This window comes from Typopeltis vanoorti, chromosome 25 (assembly GCF_054136105.1).
Source record: "Typopeltis vanoorti isolate ZY-2024b chromosome 25, IOZ_Tvanoo_1.0, whole genome shotgun sequence".
Classification (NCBI taxonomy): Eukaryota; Metazoa; Arthropoda; class Arachnida; order Uropygi; family Thelyphonidae; genus Typopeltis; species Typopeltis vanoorti.
The window spans coordinates 58,898,957-58,921,571 of NC_143573.1; the positions used below are offsets into that span (position 1 = coordinate 58,898,957).

The 22,615-nt window shown below is 36.0% G+C and overlaps 1 protein-coding gene across 1 annotated transcript in view; it reads right to left on the reverse strand.

Annotated features, from left to right (window-relative positions):
• Positions 1-22,615, reverse strand: part of LOC150092771 (uncharacterized) — a 427,707-nt gene that overhangs the window by 51,549 nt on the left and 353,543 nt on the right. Inside the window, exons 16-17 of the mRNA XM_090414274.1 lie at positions 10,125-10,385; positions 1,147-1,263 (exon numbers count right to left, since the gene is read on the reverse strand). Coding sequence (XP_090270400.1) covers positions 1,147-1,263; positions 10,125-10,385 — 378 coding nt within the window. The remainder of the gene's footprint in view (positions 1-1,146; positions 1,264-10,124; positions 10,386-22,615) is intronic.

Below are 22,615 nucleotides of genomic sequence, written 5' to 3' on the forward strand. Positions count from 1 at the left end.
AAAAAGTGTAACAACTCCAGAAAGCATTGACCAAGAGCAAGATATGGTATTGGATGACTGGTGAGCCAAAGTGCATGAAATTGTTTAGACTATTAGGTATTTCAAAAGGATATATTTTGCATGAAGAATTGCACACGAAAAAGCTTTGCACAAGATGGGTGCTGTGCTTGCTCACAGCAGATCAAAAATGCACTCGCAAGAAAATCTCTGAACATTGCTTGGACCGTGTTAAGAAGAATAAAACTGATTTTTTGCGTCTATTTATTACTATGGATGAGACTTGGATTCACCATTACACACCAGAATCCAAACAGCAGTCAAAACAGTATACAGAAGCTGGTTGTTTAGTGCCAAAGACAAAGTTGGTTCCATCAGCAGGAAAGGTCATGGCATCGGTGTTTTGGGATGCTTAAAGGCATTTTGTTTATTAATTATCTTGAAAAGGGTAAAACAATTACCGGGGAATATTATTCCAGTCTGCACAATTCAGTGCAGACTAGACAAAAAAATTCGTGAGAAAAGACCAGGTTTGCAGAAGGAAAAATCATCTTTCATCAAGACAATGCACCTGCCCACAAAGGTGTTTTGGTAATGAGAAAATTAAGGTATCTGCACTGAATTGTTGGAAAACATCCACCCCTATTCCCCAGATTTGGTTCCCTCTGACTTCTGTTTCTTCCCAAAACTAAAACTCTTCCTCGCTGGTCAGCATTTTTCTTCGAATTGAGAGGCGATTGCAGCTGAAGAGAGGTATTTTGCAGATGTTACTGAGAACCACTACAGGGATGGGATAATGATGCTGGAGCATCGCTGGAATAAATGTATTAGTTTTAAGGGAGATTATGCTGAAAAATAAAAATAATTTTGAAATTATAAATTTGTTTTTTTTTTTCATTGTTTGGCTGAGAACTTTTCAGACCACCCTCATACTTCCAGATGTATCAGAGCGAAATACCTTAAATTCCAGAAAGCCCTAAACATTAATTTAAGTATGAGTGGCATCCCTTATGACTGATACTTGGGTATTTATAGAGAATGGTTAGCATATTACTTTTGAGGATTTTGTGTTTTGAAGATTACACATCAGTTTTGGTTCCTTTCACAACTTTAACACTAATATTTAGAGAAAAATCAGAAACTCCATACCAATTTTGAGAAATCAAAATCCTCGGTGTCGGGAATGTCACAGAATCTTTCCACAGATTTGTCTCCTAATGATGCCATAATCCTCCTCCTGTGTCCTACTTTGTTTATATTTAGTACCTGATAAAAATTGAATCATAAATTAAAGATACTGATATATATAAATTAATACTTTAATAAAAAATGATTAACTTAGCTTTATTTCTCTTGCAAAGTTTATGTCCATCAGTCTAAAAAAAAAGGTATATTTATTTCAATATTCAAGTTTATTTTTATCTTCTCCTCTTTTTATGTGCATTTCATTCAGCATACAAATGTATTAGCATGACAGTATCTATTCATCAGTATGTACAGTTGCATGCATCCATTTACCACTGCAAGACAAGTTTTGATGAAATCTGTACATCTTTATTAAAATGTATCCACCCATTTCAGTGTAATATATATACATACACAATTTACATACATATGCATGTATGTATACACACACACACTGTAATTTTCAATGTATGAGACGAACCCTACTTTTTTTCCTAAATCAATATTTTAAACATAAAACAGAACACATTTGTTATTTTTTTTTTTAAATATTCAAAGTATATTTAGTAATTAGGTAATATTTTTACGATACATACTAAGATGCATTTTCTGGGTTAACTTGATTTGTGTTCTCATTGCCAACCCTTCTCTCCTCATGAAGTTGAAGCACCATTTTGCCTTTCCTGTGAAATCAACATTGTTCATTTCTCTTGCAAACCTTTTCTGACTCATATGGAGGGAATTTAAGGAAAAAGGCGACAGGCAGGCACATGAACAGTATAAGACACGGGCCAGAAGGGTGACAAGCGTGGTAAGAAAAGCAAAAAAAGGATTATGAAAGAACATTGGCCATGCAGGCTAAAGAGAATCCTAAACAGTTTTTTTAGATATGTAGCAAGTAAAAGGAAAAATGTACATGGCAGAATGATTTTAAAGAATGCCGATGGTAGGGAGGTAACTGAATCAGTTGATATAGTTCAGTTACTGAGTGATCACTTTGCAAGAATAAATCATCCAGGTGGTGACATTGCAGAAACGAATGTACCAGTAGATTATACGGGAATTGTGGTGAATGAAGTGGAGGTGAGTAGTCTATTGCATAACCTCAGTGTCAATACATCTGTGGGATTGGATGGTATACCAGCACGTGTTGTACAAGAAGCAGCTAAAGAATTGTCAGTACCCTTGACCATTTTGTTTAATTTGAGTCTTGGGTCTGGGTTAGTCCCGAGGGGGTGGAAAGAGGGGAAAATAGTTCCACTGCATAAAGGTGGTTCCAAGACTGCTGTTGTAAATTACCGACCAATTAGCATATCAGGAATCCTTGTCAAGGTCTTAGAGAAATTAGTCAAGAAAAGAATACAGGATTGGATAGATGAAAATGGGATATTGTATGGGGGACAACATGGTTTTGTGAAGGGTATATCATGCCTCAGTAACTTGCTCACGTTTTATAACACAGTGACGGCTGAACTAGATAGGGGTAATGGGTTTACAGTGATACTACTGGACCTTGCCAAGGCCTTTGATAGGATACCATGTGGTATCCTATCAAAGGGTTCCATGTGATATCCTTTGATAGGATACCACATGGAACCCTAATCAGTAAACTGGAGCAAATGGGGATAGATATAGGGTTGGTGAGATATCAGAGAGTGGTTTATTCAGGAGTGGAGTCTAAAAGACGGCTTGTGACTAGTGAAGTGCCGCAAGGCTCTGTTCTTGGACCACTGCTTTTCAATTTGTTCATCAACGATATAGGAAAGGATTAGAGGAAGTGTTCACTTGTTTGCTGATGATGCAAAGTTGGGTAGAGCAATTGTGAGTGCACAGGATGTCAAAATTTTACAGGATGATTTGGATAGTTTGGAGGACTGGGCTAGGAAAAATGGATGTCAGTTTAATGTGGCAAAGTGTAAGGTTATGCACTTTGGGGTGAAAAGAATAGCAGCAGTATATCGCATTGGTGGAACCGTACTCCAGGAGATTGATGAGGCCAGGGATTTGGGAGTGTTGGTGGATAGCGAATTGAAGTTTAGGGAGCACATTGCAAAAGTGACTAAAACTCACCAAATCACTTGGCTTCTGAAAAATACTTTAACATGCAGAGACAACAAGTTGTTGTTCCTCTGTATCGAGCCTTGATAAGATCCCATCTGGACTACTGTGCCCAGTTATGGGCACCAGGGTTTCTTCGTGATGGGGAGGAAGTGGAGAGGGTCCAGAGACGAGTGACCAAGATGATAGCAGGTCTGTGGAATGAACCTTATGAGAATAGGTTGAAGATTTGTGGGTTGCAGAAATTGGATGATAGGCGAAGGAGGGGTGATATGATTGAGACATTCAAATTACTGAAGGGTTTCTATAAGATTGATCCAGAAGATATTTTTGAAAATATGACTGGTGGTGGGAGGACTAGGGGCCATGCATGGAAACTGGGCAAGAGCGTGGTTGACAAGGGTGTTAGAGCTAGGTTTTTTACTTAGAGAGTGGTGAATGAGTGGAATAAGCTTCCAGAGTCTGTTGTGGGTGCTACGACCATGAATGAGTTCAAGGCAAGGTATGATAGATACTGTGTGAATGTCGAATAGTTTTTCTTGACATGATGTTAGGGCCTCCCTTGATGAATCTGTCGACTCCTTGGAGTTGCCCGGAACAATAATAATAATATTGAATAAGCTTGGTTGGCACACACATCCCACTCTGGCGCTGCTCCATATAATTCAAGTCTTACGCCTCTGCTCCAAGTTTGGCCATTTTGCTGGTTTTCCTCTTAAGACCCTCTTCTTTTTTGGCATCTTGAGTAGTTCTTCTTCCCGTTTTCTCCACTGTTTAATCATGCACTCAGTGGGAGGAGGTCAAGACTGTTTCTCTGAAGCTTTATTTCCATGTTCGTTTGCATAATTGATAACTTAACTTAAATTTTGAAGAATATGACAATCGTTTTTTTTTTTATTTTCGGACATTTTTATGGGCTAGTGCTCAAAATATTGTTAATGCATTAACTTACCCTGCCAATAAGTTGCAATGCATTCAGAGTTCTTATTGGGCATTTTTTAAATAATTTAAACTATTTAAATAAACCATTTTTTAAATGGTTTATTCAGAATCAACCGTTAATGATGTCAGTCGACAGAGTTAACAAAGGCTAGTGATACTACGGGGAACAATAATTCAGATATTAGTAGAAATATTGGTGATGTTTTGAAAGTAGAAGTTAGGAGAATATAGACGAAGGCAGTTTGTAAGACAAACAAAATCGTAAGATAGGGACATAACACTATGCCAGAAATATCATATCATTTTCATTAAGCTTATTACAAATTTGAAATGAACAATCTTATTGTTGAGATATTTTTTGACTGTCATGATCACAGAAGTATGTTTTCAACAATCACTGGTGGTAATAGGATTTCATATGATTCCAGAATTTTTTTTTTTTTAGGAAAAAAAAAAATGTATATATCATATTTTTCCATGGATTATACTTTTTTCTAAAATTTTTAGACCAAAAATTGGGGGTCGTCTTATACACGGGGGGTAACCAGTTGAGAGACCCACGGTGCCGTGGTAAAACTGCTGGTACCTTGTCTCTGCGAACAGGCTTCCGCCAATCACTAGCCTTTGTTAACTCTGTCGACTGACATCATTAACGGTTGATTCTGAATAAACCATTTAAAAAATGGTTTATTTAAATAGTTTAAATTGGTTACCCCCCCCCCCCCCCGTGTATAAGACGACCCCCAATTTTTGGTCTAAAAATTTTAGAAAAAAGTATAATCCATGGAAAAATATGATATATATACATTTTTTTTTCCCTAAAAAAAAAAAATTCTGGAATCATATGAAATCCTATTACCACCAGTGATTGTTGAAAACATACTTCTGTGAGCATGACAGTCAAAAAATATCTCAACAATAAGATTGTTCATTTCAAATTTGTAATAAGCTTAATGAAAATGATATGATATTTCTGGCATAGTGTTATGTCCCTATCTTACGATTTTGTTTGTCTTACAAACTGCCTTCGTCTATATTCTCCTAACTTCTACTTTCAAAACATCACCAATATTTCTACTAATATCTGAATTATTGTTCCCCGTAGTATCCCTAGTATTTGTATTTTAACTGCGCCCTTTGGGATATTTAGTTTAAGATATTTTATACATAAACAGAGAAAGGAACTCAAATATCTGAAAGTGTAACTATTGCAGTCGTGACACTATTTCTTGTAACTCAACATTAATTCCTTAAACTTCCCGTTTCTTAACATTAATTCCCCGCGTGGTTAGGCTCGAATGTTTCTAAGCGGTGAATTGGATTAGCAATATCAGACAACTTTTTTTTATCATTAAACAAAAGGTTTATTATTTCTCTAAACATGGTACATATCAAAATACTCAACTAAATTACTTACACACTAAAATTAGCTTAATACAAGTAGTTGGGCTATGATTCGACAAAAGTTACTATGATCATGCCGCCACAAAATTTCATACAAAACATGAATTCATTTAACATAAAAAAATTAGATCACCACACATTATTAGATTATTCAACTTCAAGTACACTAACAAAATCATTAACTACTCTAGCACATACTTATGACAATTCCGATTCTCTACACATCACACTAGGCATTCAAATTCCTCAGGCTATTTGATTACTCAATTCGCACTAATCTAACTCAATATTAACAAAACCATTTACTTCATTAACACACAACTATGTCATTAACTTTCCTTTTACAATGTAGTAGGCACTCAAGATTCTTAGGATAATTAATTATTCACAAATTATCAACACTAGCTAGCTTACTTTTAACACTCTCTATCAAATTTTAAAGTCCTATTATAATTTCTCCCTAATCACTTTAACAGTTCCGTATTATGACAATGGTACCTATCACAAACAACTTCTAGTTAACATAAGACAAAATTCACAATACCTTTCTTTAGCTTCACTTACAGGCCTTCACCTTCTACTGAACGAACTTGCTTGCATAACTTCTTGCAATTCAGGGCTATATAAACATCTGCGCTGTCGGCTGTACTATCCGAAATGAGGACATCGACATTTTCACAGCTTGGTGTATTTCGCTTTCTACATAGGAATACGGGAATAGCTTTCCCGCTCACCTTCGATTCCTTGTTGTGGCATGAGGATATAAGCCATATCTCTCCACTCAGGAACACTGTGAAATTCACTAGAAAACCAAACTAAAACCACCGCGACTATCCAAACGTTTCTTCTCCTCTCGCAAAAAGGCAACAAGGCCTCAAGCCTCCTTGGCTATCTAAACGTCTTCCCCAAAACCCAAAAGAGCCTACTCCTCGAAAAGCCGCGAGGCGGGGGGGTTAACAATCCTTTTATAGCTGCTCCCTAACGGCGCCCTTTCTTACTTCCTTTTTCCACCTCCTACTTGTTTTCCGTCTGTCTACCAATTGGGTAGCATTTGGCCGCCATACGTCATTTTGATCAGCAACTCGTAATGAAGTTTCTATCCGGGTATAGGTCCTAAGCGATATTCCGTTATTTCTCTTGTTAGCCTCTATCTTAACCCCCTTTTAAACCTTTTCTCAGAATTCTACTTAATGCTTAATCTGTAGCCTTTTACATAGCGTATTTCATGACTCATTCTTTTATACTTATGCACTTAACTCTTTCATTCTTAATCGCATTACTATATTAATTCTTAGTTAGCTACTTATTTAATACAAATTCCTCGTTTAGTCATAATACATCTTAATACATTCTTTTCTTTTGTTATCTTAACTAAACAATAGACCTTTACATTTTACTCAATTTATACTGGATGCAAGAATATTTTATCAATTAAATTATCCCTTTTATGCAGGGGTTTTTATTTATGTTATTTATTTTTCATGTTACACCATGATAACTGAGAATACTATATTCTCAAGATATCAGGTGTAACAATAGGACAAGTATATGTTCTAAAACTAAATATCAAATCTTTACAATTTGTGTAATTTAAAAATATTAAAATATAATTGTGTTAAAAAAAAAGAAACCCTCTAGATTAAACTAATTAAAACACAAAAATTTGAAAAAATTCTGAACATTTTAAATGGATAATTCACCGATAACACATTTAAATAACTTTACTAGACAAAAATAACACATTTTTGTCTAGTAAAGATGAAATATCAGAATTATTAAATTAGTGCTGATTAATTACAGATAATTCTGCTACAAAAATGTCAGAATTCTTTTATTCATTTCAGTGTAATTTGCATTATTTACCATTTTCATCTTCCAAAATGTAATTCATTTTGGAAGATGAAAATGGTAAATAATGCAAATCCTGTTTTATAATTTTAAAAAATATAAAGGCAGCTGAGTAAATATTAATTTTTTATGCTAAAAATAAAACTAGAATGCACTATGCTTGTCTGAAAAGTTGTATGCAGTATATACATAGATTTCTAAGAGGCTCAAAATCAACAATAACAATTTATGAAAGTTCAGTTGATCAAAATCTTTTAAGTCGGACTCATAACTTTTTATTCTAATGTAGAATAATAACAGTCCTTCATGATTTATGCTGATGTGCAGACCCACACTTTACCATGCAGGCATTCAAAACCAAATCCAGTGGAAAAGGGGTGGTTATTCCTTATTCCTGTAGTATATACTGCATGTGAAACACCCGAATTACTGGGAGAAAAAACTCTCCACCTTGTATGAGACTGGCCAACTCACCTCTGATTGAAAAGACTTGGTAGAAGCTTCTCATATCATAGCTGGGATTTGAACCTGGGTCTTTCCAACCAAAGGGCTTGTCTAAACTAGTTGAGCTATGGAGGCTCAGTATAACGGTACCACAAAAATCTTGGATAAATTTAGATAAACCTAACAAAGTTTTGAATGTGGTGCGATGGGTGGGATAATAGCCAGAGTGATCTCTCATGATGAATTTTTTTGAATTTACAGAGGTCTTTATGTTAATGGTAACAATTAAATTCTGGTTCATTTAGAATAGTTGAAAATAACCTTGAAAACTGGATAACTTTTAAATTTATAGTTATAGCATATGGCTTGATTTTTTATACAGTAAGTCCTTGATTTACATGATTACTTCATTCTGAAGATTTCTGTGCAAGTTGAAAAACTACCTAAGCCAATGGTACTTAATTATAATACATGTTTGACATATATGTTCATTTTAAAGGATAATTAAAGCTACAACATGTTCTGTTTATGAAAGCAAACTGAGAAAATGAAAGTTTATTCAGTATCCTTTCGTATACATAAATATAAAAGCATATGTAACTGTAAGAAAACTACTGTGGCTTTTTTTTTTTAATTATTTTTTATTTCTAATAATTGAGGATTATCTTTTAAGTCAGACTCATAACTTTTTATTCTAATGTAGAATAATAACAGTCCTTCATGATTTATGCTGATGTGCAGCCCCACACTTTACCATGCAGGCATTCAAAACCAAATCCAGTGGAAAAGGGTGGTTAATCCTTTTCCACTGGATTTTTTATACAGTAAGTCCTTGATTTACATGATTTTACATGAGTTTATAGCATGTAATAGTATCTTGGGTTTTCTGTTTAAGAATAAGACTTATTCGTTGTTGCATGCCTTCAATCAAATATTGCCAATAATTTGTCCATTTCTAATATATTCCTTTTCTTGGAAAATCAGATTGCACTAGCTAAACTTTTCACGTGCTGCATAATGCCAACTTCATCTTTTATAATAGTTTTAGAGTCGATTCATTCATTTCACAAGCATATATAATGCTACAAACTTATTACCTTTTTTCATGTCATTTAATTATTTCTACTTTTAGTCTCCATAGTTATAATGTGCCTCTTATGTTCACTGTGAATATATGTATTTTCATCACTTTTACATTTCTCAGACATATTTAGTGTTTTTATTTTGTTTATAATAAGTACTTATTTCAGTTTGCTAACAAGATGCAACTTTTGCTCAAGATAGAAACAAACAAAAATATGATGACATCATTAGCTGTGTGTTATCTTACTAGGAAAGCCATCTATTATACTAAAATGGAGAATATTAAGAATATTTTTTATTGGGTTAACATATGTGTTTCTGGCAGAGCTGATGTCTTTTAAGTAGTGCAAACCAAGGCAATTCTGGTGTTAAAGGTTATATTCTCATAAGCTCTCTGGTAAATTTTTGAAAACTAAGTTTCTTTCTATATTTGGCTGGACCTATGCTAAACTGAAGCCTTTTGGCTCTATCTTTTAGCCATCTTTTAGATAACTAAAAGATAAAACCGAGATGCTCACAAAGTGTCATTTGAGAGATAGTGTTGTTGCTGGTCATAAGTCAAAGATGCAACAAGACCTAGAAATCTGTATAACTCAAATCCATTTAAGTCAAGGACTTACTGTTTATTATTATTAAACTTTCCAATTTTTCAGAAGAGCACAAAAGAATAATACAATCTTTTTCTTTAATCCTAAGAGAGAAACATTGTAATCATAAAGATGAAAAATATTTGAAATGCTATGTGAAATGTTATGATGGCAGTTTAAAAATATATAAACAGGCACATTATATAAAATTAATGCTGAGGCAGCTAGAATCATGAGATGTGGATATCATGTCTTCCAGATGTGTTACTGGTCAATTTTATGGGAATAAAATAGTTTGAGAGGTAAATTATTTTATATCTGAGCTTGCTAGATATAAAATAATTTTTATATCTATCAAAAATTAGGCCTATTTTAAATTCAATCCCCCACTCCTTTTTTTTTGTAACTTTGCTATTTAATTGTCTGAATGTTTATAAATATCCATCAAAATATTTCATATAATTTTAAAATAATATTTTAGAGCTTTGTGAAGTGCTTTAATACCTAGAATACACTACAGTTTTGTAATTAAAGAATTCAAAATTATGTTAAAATACTTTTTCTAAAAAAAATTACCGTGTTCAGCTCCACTTCCCATAACTTCATTGCTCGATCCATGTTTGTGATGCAATTTTTTTTGAATGTATCATGATACTCATCTAAACCAAGAGATGATAACCATTCTTCCACAGAATCTGGAATGCCTGCTTTATTTTCACCCTTTCCAACCGGTTTAATAGCTGGTAACCTTTGTGCTGCTAACATAAGTTTATTTCGATGATCTCTGTTAGTGATGCCAATCTCTTCCAAGTCTTGCTCTTCCATGATGTTGCCACCCTTGAAATTAAGACAAAAGAAAAATGCTTACTTTATTTAGGAAAACGGAGAAACCCTCCTGCTATCAACAAATAGAAATAACATAACGTGTGATGGGTTTCATATCTGCAAATGATTAGTATATTAGGTTTTAAAAGCAACAGAATGTGTACGTACGTGAACTATAGGCATGTATGCTAAGATGGCAAATGTGAGCATGATGCATGATTAGTATGTGTGAAGTGTGTGAAGAATGTGCAGCAGGAGGAGGAGGAGTGAAAATAACATAAGGAAGGAGTTGAGAAAGAAAGAAAGAATTGGCTAAGAAGAATGCAAGATGAAACTGGAATACTAAAGAAGAGACTGAATGGTGAGCAAGAGACAGAGAAAGTGATAGTCAGTGACAAATTGAAGCACAGTAGAGGAAAGAGTGGAGTGAAAGTTGTGAATGTGACAATAATGAAACTTGATAGCAAGAACAATGATTATGTGGTGAATAGAGTTAAGAGTAGATTTTTTCCTAATGTGGAGAGTGGTATGCGAGTAGAATACACTGCCAGAATAATGAATGTTAATAAAGTTTAAGATACATTTCCTACAAATAGTGACTGTGAAGATCTGTTAATCATAAACTGTAGTACAGTTAAAAATAAATATTAGGACTATGTAGAGGAGACAGGGATGAAAAATAATAATATAGGCAGTTTACCACGTTAAACACACAAAAAAAAAAAAAAAAAAAAAAAAAAAAAAAAAAAAAAAAAAAAAAAAAATGGGGTGCTTAAGGGTCAAAGCTGTATAACCGAGAGGAGACCTCTACATAACATTTAAAGGGATGCGGAGAACCGACCAGGGCTTCTGACCTAATGTCGAATCCTCACCTTCTCGTGGTGCACCCTGTTGGGTATCTACTTTGATAATGAACGAGAAGGTGAGGATTGGACATTAGGTCAGAAGCCCTGGTTGGACATTAGGTCAGATGGGCTGGCAATTTGGGATTTAGCCGACCAAATTGTATTCTTATTGGTTAAACCAAAATAAAAAATGATGGTACAGCATGACAAAATTTCATGCCGGCTGGGGCGTCGCCCGGTTAAACATGGCCCCCGTTGTTTTCACCAGGGAACCAGGGCGAACAGTGAAAAGTCAGCTACTGGAACAAATCTGAAAACAAACCCCAACTCAACATCACCAGAGTTAAAGATCGGTACTATCAATGTAAGAAGCCTGAATGGCAAAGAAATGGAGCTAGCTGAGGAATTAGATAAGTACCAGATAGATCGACATAATAGGGGTGACTGAAACAAAAAAAGACAAAAACTGGTGAGATCTTTCTGAGCAATAAATACAAAATGTTATATTCAGGCAATGAAAATCAAGGAAAAGAAGGAGTAGCCATAGTATTCAACACAAAATACGAGACTAATCTTCTTGAATGGCAGTCAGTCTCAAGTAGAGTGATGTGGGCAAATATGAGAATGGGGAACTGGACAATGAGACTTATTTGTGCCTATGGTCCCACAGAGGGTTCTACTAAGGTAGAAGTGGAGGAATTTTTTGAGGCTCTAGAGAAAGCTACTGACACAATGAAAAAGGAAAAGTTGGTCCTTGTTGGGGATCTAAATAGCAGAGTAGGAAGTGATTGTCAGACATACAAAAATGTTTTGGGAAAATTTGGAGAAAAGAGCAAAGCTAATAATAATGGCAAATATCTGTTGGATTTCTGCTCAGGACATGGACTGGTTATTACTAACACCATGTTCCAACATAAAAATGTGCACAAATTCACATGGAGAGAAGAGGCAAGGAATAAGAAAAGTCTCATTGACTATGTTATTGTTGATAGTGATGTTTTCTTCCTGGTGCAGGACACCAGAGTGTACAGAGGATTTGAAATTGGAAGCGATCACTATTTAGTCTTGAGCAGGATAAAATTGAATTTCATATTGAAAAGAATAACATGCAAGAAAGGTTTGAAGCGAATAAAAGTTGAGCAGCTCTCAGATGTGAACTGTAGACAAAGTTTGTTGTTGATTCTACAAACAAATAGAGGGGACAGCTATGGATTCTCCGCTCTCCCCACCCTTGGCCAACTTTTATATGGAGACTTTTGAAGAGGAAGCCTTAAATTCTGCCGCACAAAAACCAAACGTTTGGCTTCGCTATGTAGATGATGTATTCGCTATTTGGCCACATGGCTCTGATGCACTCCTCTCCTTCTTAACACACTTAAACAACCAACACCCCAGAATCAAATTCACCCTGGAAGAGGAAAAAAATAACTGCATTCCTTTCTTAGACACACTAGTCACCCGCCAGCCTGATGGAACCTTGGTTTTCGCAGTATATAGAAAACCCAACCATATAGGCAGATACATTCACCAACCATCCCCCCCACACACACAACAATATGGAGTCATTAAGACACTACATAACAGGGCTAAACTTATCTGCTCGAATGACAATATCCTAACCACAAAACTAAACCACATTCTCAACACTTTCTCAGCCAATGGCTACTCTCCCCAAAAAATCCAAAAAATATTGAACCATTAAACCACAACCCCCCCCCCTCACAACAAGGATTACTCTAAATCCATCACCATACCCTACATCCGAGGCACCTCGGAAAAAATCACAAAAATCTTAAAAAAACATAACTTCTTGTTACAGACCATATAAAAAATTGGCATCCTTTATCCGCTCTACTAAAGACCGACCTCCCCCCCCACTAGACCTACCTGGTGTATATCAGGTCCCTTGCAGCTGTAAGCTGTCCTACTTTGGCCAAACAGGCAGGACAGCAAATATCAGAATTTCAGAACACAAGGACTACATTCGTTTTCACCAATACAGCCACTCTGGTCTTGCTGACCACCTGCCATAGAATACGGTGGAAGAAAGCCAGGATAATACACTGTAGCAAATACAGATATGAAAGACTTTTCATGGAATCAGCTTCAGCCCTAAGAAATGATCTAAACCTAAACAAATTTGGCTGCATGAGACTTCCTCAAATTTGGGAAACCTACATCAGAAGACCTTCACCCCAATCGCCCAAGAATACCAACATTGCCCACTAGAGGGCACAATCAGGACTTTAGGAGAAATAATAGCTTCTTACTTCTTCCTCACTTACTGTTTTGTTGTGCCTGCATGCACATGTCTTGTACTTAAGTTCTTGAAAATGGCAACGTGACGTTGCTGAAATATTGAAATATATTAAAATTTATTTTAATATATATCCTAGTATGTTGTAATTTCCTTAAATTATATAGTGAAAATACACAAAGGGATACAGTGGGGAAAAATGTATAGGCTTCTGTTCGGATGGAGCTCGCACCCTTATAGGCAGGCATAGTGGGGTTGTTTCTATGGTCAAGGAAGTAGCTCAGGATATGAATTGGGTACGCTGTTTCATACGTAGGGAAGCGTTAGCCTCCAAAGAAATGCCACCATAATTTAAAACTGTGCTATACAATGCTGTAAAGCTAGTTAATTTTATTAAAGTTAAATAACAGGTTATTTTCAGTACTCTGTGATGAAATGGGCAGTGAATATATACAACTTTTGTTTCATTCTGAAATTTGCTGGCTTTTCAAGGGTAAAGTACTAACAAGGTTATTTCCATTAGGGCATTAAGTTTTATTATTTGTAAATGAACGTAATTCTGATTTTGTATCACTCCTTGTTGATGAAGCATGGTTATCAATCAAAACTATCTTTCAAATATTTTTTCGAAATTAAATAAACTAAATCTCTCCCTTCAGGGAAATTCTTTAACTGTTCTTGATGCCTACGATAGAATAACAACATTCGAGAAAAAACTGGTTTGATAGATTAATTATATAAAAGACAGGGAGTTTGCACCTTTTCCAAAATTGGAATCCTTTTTAGTGGAAAATAATCTTCTTGTTGATTCTGAGTTTCTGGAAAGGGTTTGTGACCACCTCAAAAATCTGAAAGAGAATTTTCAAACATATTTTCCGAATAATTTTTATAAGAAATTTCTGTGGGTTTCGCGATCCACTTCAGGCTTGCAGTCACGAGAATGACTTTCGTTATCGAAAAAAGAACAGTTAATTGAGCTTTCAAGTGACAGTGGACTTAAAATGCAGTTCCGTGATCTTGGTTTCGCTCAATTTTGGATCTCGCCTTCAGTGAGAAGTGAATTTCACGAATTATCTGAAGCACTGAAAATCATAATGCAGTTTTCTAAAACCTATTTTTGTGAGAAAGGATTTTCATTGTTCTTTCAAATCAAAACAAAATACAGAAATCATCTTTGTGTGTGTGTGTGTGTGTGTGCCAATCTTCGACTGAAGTCGACCAATATTGAGAAAGATATCCAGCAACTCTTCAAAGGCCGAGAAGCTGAACCATCTCATTAAAAGTAAGTAGTAACATAATTATATCATATTATTTATTTGGCTACAGTTTCTGATTATTCTCGTTACTGGTTTTGGAATTAATCCATTTCCAAAATTGGAAAAAATCAGGGATGAAACGAAAGTTACGCAAAGTGACTTCACGGTGAGGCTCAGCTCTCCTGCGAGGATAGCTGTCCGCGTCCCGTTTACCAAAGTTTCGTATCTCGTACGGTCACTTGCGGGAATATGCGGCCAAGCATATTGAATCCGTCGCATGCAGACAACATCCATATGGTGGTGGATTGTACAGAAACATACTTCGCAACGTAACGAACACAAGCAGTACACAGGCTGGATATAAATAAAACCCCCACACGATTAATGAATCTGCCAGATTTACGATGACCACTGTTGTGCCTCTGGATAAACCAGGATGGATATAATTAAAACCACCATCATAACACATTAGTACAAATCACATGCATGCGGTATATACGGCATAGGGTCACTGGCAGAAAAATGAGCCTACCCACGTGGATGGCACTTGGCGACTGACATTTGGACTGTTTATAGATATCGGGAATGACCTCGCATAACAGTATGTGTTAAATTTTTTTTGCTGGTCATGAAAAATTCCTCAGGGAAATAAGGAGATTTTTTATTGGCTGGAAGTGTGTGCGTGTGTGGATGGGGGGCATTAATGGCTTTGGGATGTTCTGAGTGAAATTTTTGGGTATATGCAGGGGATGGTTTAGACAGGACAAGGGATGTCATCCATGGATGTCAAGTTCATATTCAGTATTATGATGAATGAAGTAAGAACAACATTTTTCCTCGTCTCACAACGCACTTAGCGAATGGAATAGTTTACATGTCGCAGGTCGAATCAGAGCATGCGTGAAGATAAATGTTGTTGTGGGAATGGGGACAACATAAAATATAAAAGTTGTTGTGGGTAGATAACTGGGGATTAAAGATAAACGTTGTTGTGGGAAGATGAATGAAGGTCTTATGGGAATGGCGCTGACATTCCCCATGGTACCAACAGTAAAAAATGTTGTTGTGGAGTGAGCTTAATGAGTGTGGGTAGATGAATGGGGATAACATAAAATATAAAAGTTGCTGTGGGCAGATGAATGGGATATCAGTGGGACGGTGCTGATATACCCATTCATTTGCCCACAAACAAATCAGAAACCGATATGTTTATTTGTTTAATAAAAATTAAAACTTTGTTCAGTGATGATACACTTTTAGTTCTTTACTTCCAACTTAATTATGTTTCCATATGCATCTGTAAATGTTTATGTAAAATGTTGTATATGTAAATGTAATATGTAAACGTTGTATGTATGTATGTATATGTTGTAAATGTATATGTAAATGTTGGTAATACCCACATACATTTAAAAACAAATTACATACTTAGTGGTGCGTAGAATTGCTTTAGGCATTTTACTGGTCCTTGGGCTTAGAAAGGTTGAGAAAGGCTGATCTAGAGTATTTTTAATGGTTACAAATAAAGGAATACCTTGAATAGTGCAGTTTATAATTTTGAACAATTAAAAAATTTTTAACAGTGGTACTGCATTGCATTACCAACATTCTGACTCCACTTAAACAGTACCACAGTGATTTAGCATACTGCAGTAAATGTGGAATTATTTAAGCTTTAATGCAGCAAATTGCGGTTGTTATACACATTTTTTTTAAAAAATTTTGAATTATATACGAGTACTCCTTTTATACACAGTTATGAGTGCAAGTAAAAGGGAAAATGTATATGACAGAATGATTTTAAAGAATGCCGATGGTAAGGAGGTAACTGAATCAGTTGATATAGTTGATTTACTGAGTGAGCACTTTGCAAGAATGTATCATCGAGGCAGTAACATTGCAGAAATGAATGAACCAGTAAATTATACAGGAATTGTCGTGAGTGAAGTGGAGGTGAGTAGTCTATTGCATAACCTCAATGTCAATACATCTGTGGGATTGGATGGTATACCAGCTCGTGTCGTACAAGAAGCGGCTAAAGAACTGTCAACCCTTGACCATTTTGTTTAATTTGAGTCTCGGGTCTGGGTTAGTCCCGAGGGGGTGGAAAGAGGGGAAAATAGTTCCACTGCATAAAGGTGGTTCCAAGACTGCTGTTGTAAATTACTGACCAATTAGCATATCAGGAATCCTTGTCAAGGTCTTAGAGAAATTAGTCAAGAAAAGAATACAGGATTGGATAGATGAAAATGGGATATTGTATGGGGGACAACATGGTTTTGTGAAGGGTAGATCATGCCTCAGTAACTTGCTCACGTTTTATAACACAGTGACGGCTGAACTGGATAAGGGCAATGGGTTTACAGTGATTCTACTGGACCTTGCCAAGGCCTTTGACAGGATACCACATGGAACCCTAATCAGTAAACTGGAGCAGATGGGGATGGATATAGGGTTGGTGAGACGGATAGGAGGGTGGTTGATGGAGAGATGCCAGAGAGTGGTTTATTCAGGAGTCTAGTCCAAAAGACGGCTTGTGACTAGTGGTGTGCCGTAGGGTTCTATTCTTGTACCACTACTTTTCAATTTGTTCATCAATGATATAGGAAAGGATCTGAGAGGAAGTGTTCACTTGTTTGCTGATGATGCAAAGTTGGGTAGAGCAATTGTGAGTGCACAGGATGTCAAAATTTTACAGGATGATTTGGATAGTTTGGAGGACTGGGCTAGGAAAAATGGATGTCAATTTAATGTGGCAAAGTATAAGGTTATGCATTTTGGAGTGAAAAGAATAGCAGCAGTATATCACATTGGTGGAACTGTAGTCCAGGAGATTGATGAGGCCAGGGATTTGGAAGTGTTGGTGGATAGGGAATTGAAGTTTAGGGGGCACATTGCAAAAGTGGCTAAATCAGCTCATCAAATCACTTGGCTTCTGAAAAATACTTTAACATGCAGAGACAAACAAGTTATTGTTCCTCTGTATCGAGCCTTGATAAGACCCCCATCTGGACTACTGTGCCCAGTTATGGGAGCCAGGGTTTTTTCGTGATGGGGAGGAAGTGGAGAGGATCCAGAGACGAGTGACCAAGATGATAGCAGGTCTGGGGAATGAACCTTATGAGAATAGGTTGAAGATTTGTGGGTTGCAGAAATTGGACGATAGGCGAAGGAGGAGCGATATGATTGAGACATTCAAATTACTGAAGGGTTTCTATAAGATTGATCCAGAAGATATTTTTGAAAATATGACTGGTGGTGGGAGGACTAGGGGCCATGCATAGAAGCTGGGCAAGAGCGTGGTTGACAAGGTGTTAGAGCTAGGTTTTTTACTTGGAGAGTGGTGAATGAGTAGAATAAGCTTCCAGAGTCTGTTGTGGGTGCTGCGACCGTGAATGAGTTCAAGGCAAGGTATGATAGATACTGTGTGAATGTCGAATAGTTGTTCTTGACATGATGTTAGAGCCTCCCTCGATGAGTTTGTCAACTCCTTGGAGTTGCCCGTAATAATAATAATAATAATATGAGTGGGAAGATGAAATGCAATGAAGCTTGTGAATATGTAAATGGTTAACACCAGAACAAAAACTTTAAATTATAAAGCGTTATGAAGAAGGATCATCACATGCCATAATAGCACTTTACAAAGGAATTCTCATTAAATGAGTTTGACTATTTATCGAAAAAACAGACTCTTGTGATTTTCTTATGGATTCCTAATCCATAAGAAATTCTAATACTGAAGAAAGCCAAATTTGAATAAGTTCGGCAAGGCACTGCAAAATGCTATTCAATATCACAAAAAGATATGCATGCAGAGAAAATAAAGAAGAAAAAAAAACTGTAAAGCAAAATATTTACATATTTTTTTATTAAAAACAATTTTTTAAAATTTTCTCCTCATCAAATTCCTGACATGTATACCCTCAAGGGAGTACACGATATGATAGTACTACATGAAAAATTTACATAATTACTAATTTCCTATCTACAATTTTCCTCCAAATCAGTCTATTGCTTGTCAAGACTCCAATATTATCATTATCAGATCTTATAATTCGATCGTCTAAGGCACATTGTACCGTATCAATCCACCTATATCTTGGTCTTCCTCTAGTTTTCCTGCCAACTTGGCAGAGAACACTTGTTTTGCTAATCTTTCCTCGCCCATTCTGTTTAAGTGACCATACCACCTGAGATTAGCTCTGCTAACGCATTCCTGGATGCTGACAATGTCAAGTTCTTTCCTAATATCCTCGTTTTGAATATGATATTGCCATTGATACCATCTGTTCACGCCTCTAATCTTTCTCAGGACTCTCATATCTACGGTCTCTAGTCTTTGGTCAAGTGTTTTACTTCTGACCCAGCTCTCAGATCCATAAGTTAAAACTGGTTTGAACACTGCCTTGTATACAGCAAATTTCGTGTTCCAACTAATTTCTCTCTTATCCCATATGAATTTATTCAATTGACTTCCTACCATACCAGCTTTGTTGATTCTGTTGTCTATTTCCATATTTAATTTACCATCTTCACTAAAAATCGTGCCTAAGTAGCTGAAATGTTTTACTTGTTCCACAGGTTCCCCGTTCACAACACAGTTAACATTTTCAACAATTCTACCTATTTTCATTGTCTTTGTCATTTTATTCTGACCTTCATACCATATCTATCACAACAGTTATTCAATTTAGTCAGGGAATCTTGCAAGCTTGTAGCGGATTTATTTAGAAGTATAACATCGTCCGCATAAAGCAAAGAGCTGACATTAACATCTCCAATTCTGATATCATCTTTAATACCACTTTCCTTCATAATGTGATCCATATAGATAATGAATAACAGAGGAGATAATGTACATCCTTGTCTCACACCAGATTTAACATTAAAGCAACTTCCTGTACTTCATTCAATTCTAACTGCTGACTTACAACTTAAATAAAAACCAAGTATTGCTTGATATAATGCCCCATTGACACCATATAACTGTATCTTTTCGAATAACTTCTCTCTTGGCACCTTGTCATGTGCCTTTTCCAGATCGACAAAACTTAAATACAGATCTTTGTTATATTCCCATGATTTCTCAACAATTTGTCGTAGTGAAGATCTGATCCTGACAACATCTATTTGGCTTGAATCCAGTTTGTTCTTCACCAAGCTTTTCTTCCACAATTCTTCTCAACCGTTTCTCAAGTATACTTGTATAAATCTTATCAGGAACACTCAGTAGGGAAATACCTCTGCAATTCTCACATTCAGTTTTATTTCCCTTTTTATATATGGGTAAAATTAGAGCTCTACTCCAATCATCATCAGGAATTCGTCCCTCTGCCCAGGCCTGAACTATGTAGTGCATCCACTGTACGACTTTTATACCTCCATACTTGAGCATTTCTGGTCGAATATCATCTACTCCTGCTGCCTTTCCACTTCTACGTCAAGTATGGATATGTGTTCCTGACTGTATGCGTGTTGAGTGTTTTTTACCACTGTGCTATTATCACTGCTTGTTTCTTTTAGCAATTTTTCAAAGTAATTGCTCCATACTTCAAGGATATCTTTTTCTGCTGTTTTCATGTCACCTTTATCATCTCTAACTCCTTTTACAGCACTCTTTCCTCCATTTCTAAGCTTCTTCAACAACCTCCAGAATATCTTTCCACCTTCTTGATATTTATTTTCTATGTTCTTGCCAAAGTCCTCCCATGACTTTTGTTTAGCTAGTTTTACACAGTATTTCTCTTTCTTACATTTGTCTCTGTATTCTCTAAAAGCAAAACCTGACTTATTTGCCAGGAACTTTTGATATGCTTTCTTCTTTTCCTTCACTGCCTCTTTAACTTCCTGTGTCCACCATGCAGTTCTGATTTTTCTATCCTTGCAGACAACCTCACCACATGCCTCTCTGGCTGAATCAATCAGGGTTTTCTTCAAGGGTTGCCACTAAATCTCCAAGGTTTGGTTCCTGTTCTCAAACTCCTTCATTTTTTCTTCAATAATCTTTGTGTATTTTAGTCTGCAGTTCACATCTAAGGACTGCTCAACTTTTATTCGCTTTAAAACTTTCTTATATGTTATTCTTTCGAATATGAAATTCAATTTTATCCTGCTCAAGCCTAAATAGTAATCACTTCCAATTTCAAATCCTCTGTACACTCTCTGGTGTCCTGCACCATGGAGGAAACATCACTATCAACAATAACATAGTCAGTGAGACTTTTCTTATTCCTTGCCTCTTCTCTCCATGTTAATTTGTGCACATTTTTATGTTGAAACATGGTGTTAGTAATAACCAGTCCATGTCCTGAGCAGAAATCTAACAGATATTTGCCATTATTATTAGCTTTGCTCTTTTCTCCAAATTTTCCCAAAATATTTTTGTATGTCCGACAATCATTTCCTACTCTGCTATTCAGATCCCCAACAAGGACCAACTTTTCCTTTTTCATTGTGTCAGTTGCTTTTTCTAAAGCATCAAAAAATTCCTCCACTTCTACCTTAGTAGAACCTTCTGTGGGACCATAGGCACAAATAAGTCTCATTGTCTAGTTCCCCATTCTCATATTTGTCCACATCACTCTACTTGAGACTGCCTGCCATTCAAGAAGATTAGCCTCGTATTTTGTGTTGAATACTATGGCTATTCCTTTTTCTTGACTGTCATTGCCTGAATATAACATTTTATATTTATTGCTCAGAAAGATCACACCAGTTTTTGTCTTTTTTGTTTCAGTCACCCCTATTATGTCGATCTGATACTTATCTAATTCCTCAGCTAGCTCCATTTCTTTGCCATTCAGGATTCTTATGTTGATAGTACCGATCTTTAACTCTGGTGATGTTGAGTTGGGGTGTGTTTTCAGATTTGTTCCAGTAGCTGACTTTTCGCTCGCCCTGGTTCCTTGGCGAAAACAACGGTGGCCTTGTTTAACCTGGCAACGCCCCAGCCGGCATGAAATTTTGTCATGGTGTACCATCATTTCTTATTTTGGTTTAACCATTAAGAATACAATTTGGTCGGCTAAATCCCAAATTGCCAGCACATCCTCGTTCGTTCAGTATCCAGGTAGATTCCCAACAGGGTGCACCACGAGAAGGTGAGGATTGTGTGTTCGGAATGCATTAAACTAACACATAAATGTTTTAAACTGTGCAGTTTTGCACAGGATGGAACTTTTTTTTTCTTCACCTATTAATTGCACTATGCAAGATGATAGTGTATAGTGCACGCTACACTATCACCTTGCATAGTGCAGTTAATAAGTGCACTATGCAAGGTGATAGTGCATTACATATCCACATGTGTTTCATATTGACTAGAAACACAAGACTGTATAACTAGTGTAAGATGAATGCGAATAATTAATCAATATTCATTTATCTGTAACCTCCTCATCTTTATTTCCTGGAAACTACAGCCTACAGATACTCTAAATAATTTTTCATGGCAATATTCTGATATTTACTGTTGACATTACTAATTTCTCATTCAATATACTCAAATGAGAGATCAGAGAATAAATGACAGTATTTCAAGTGAAAATGAAGAGGACCGTATAAATTAAAATCAAAAAGTACTATAGTAAAGGAAATAGAAAAAATAAAGAAAGAAGAGTGGTTAAATAAAATTAAAAAAAAATTGTGGCATGGAATAAGTCACAAAATGAGAGCGAGAATGAAGAAGGCTTACAGAATGTAATGCGAGTTACAGAGATGAGAAAAACAATTGTAAAGTGCAACATAATATACACAATCAGAAAATGGAAATAGTGTAGTGATTCGATAATTAGGGGTATAGTTGATTAAAGAAGACATGTTTTCTATATTCAATGATTGATGTATCATGACTGAGTCTATGAGGATGAGAATATGTGAATG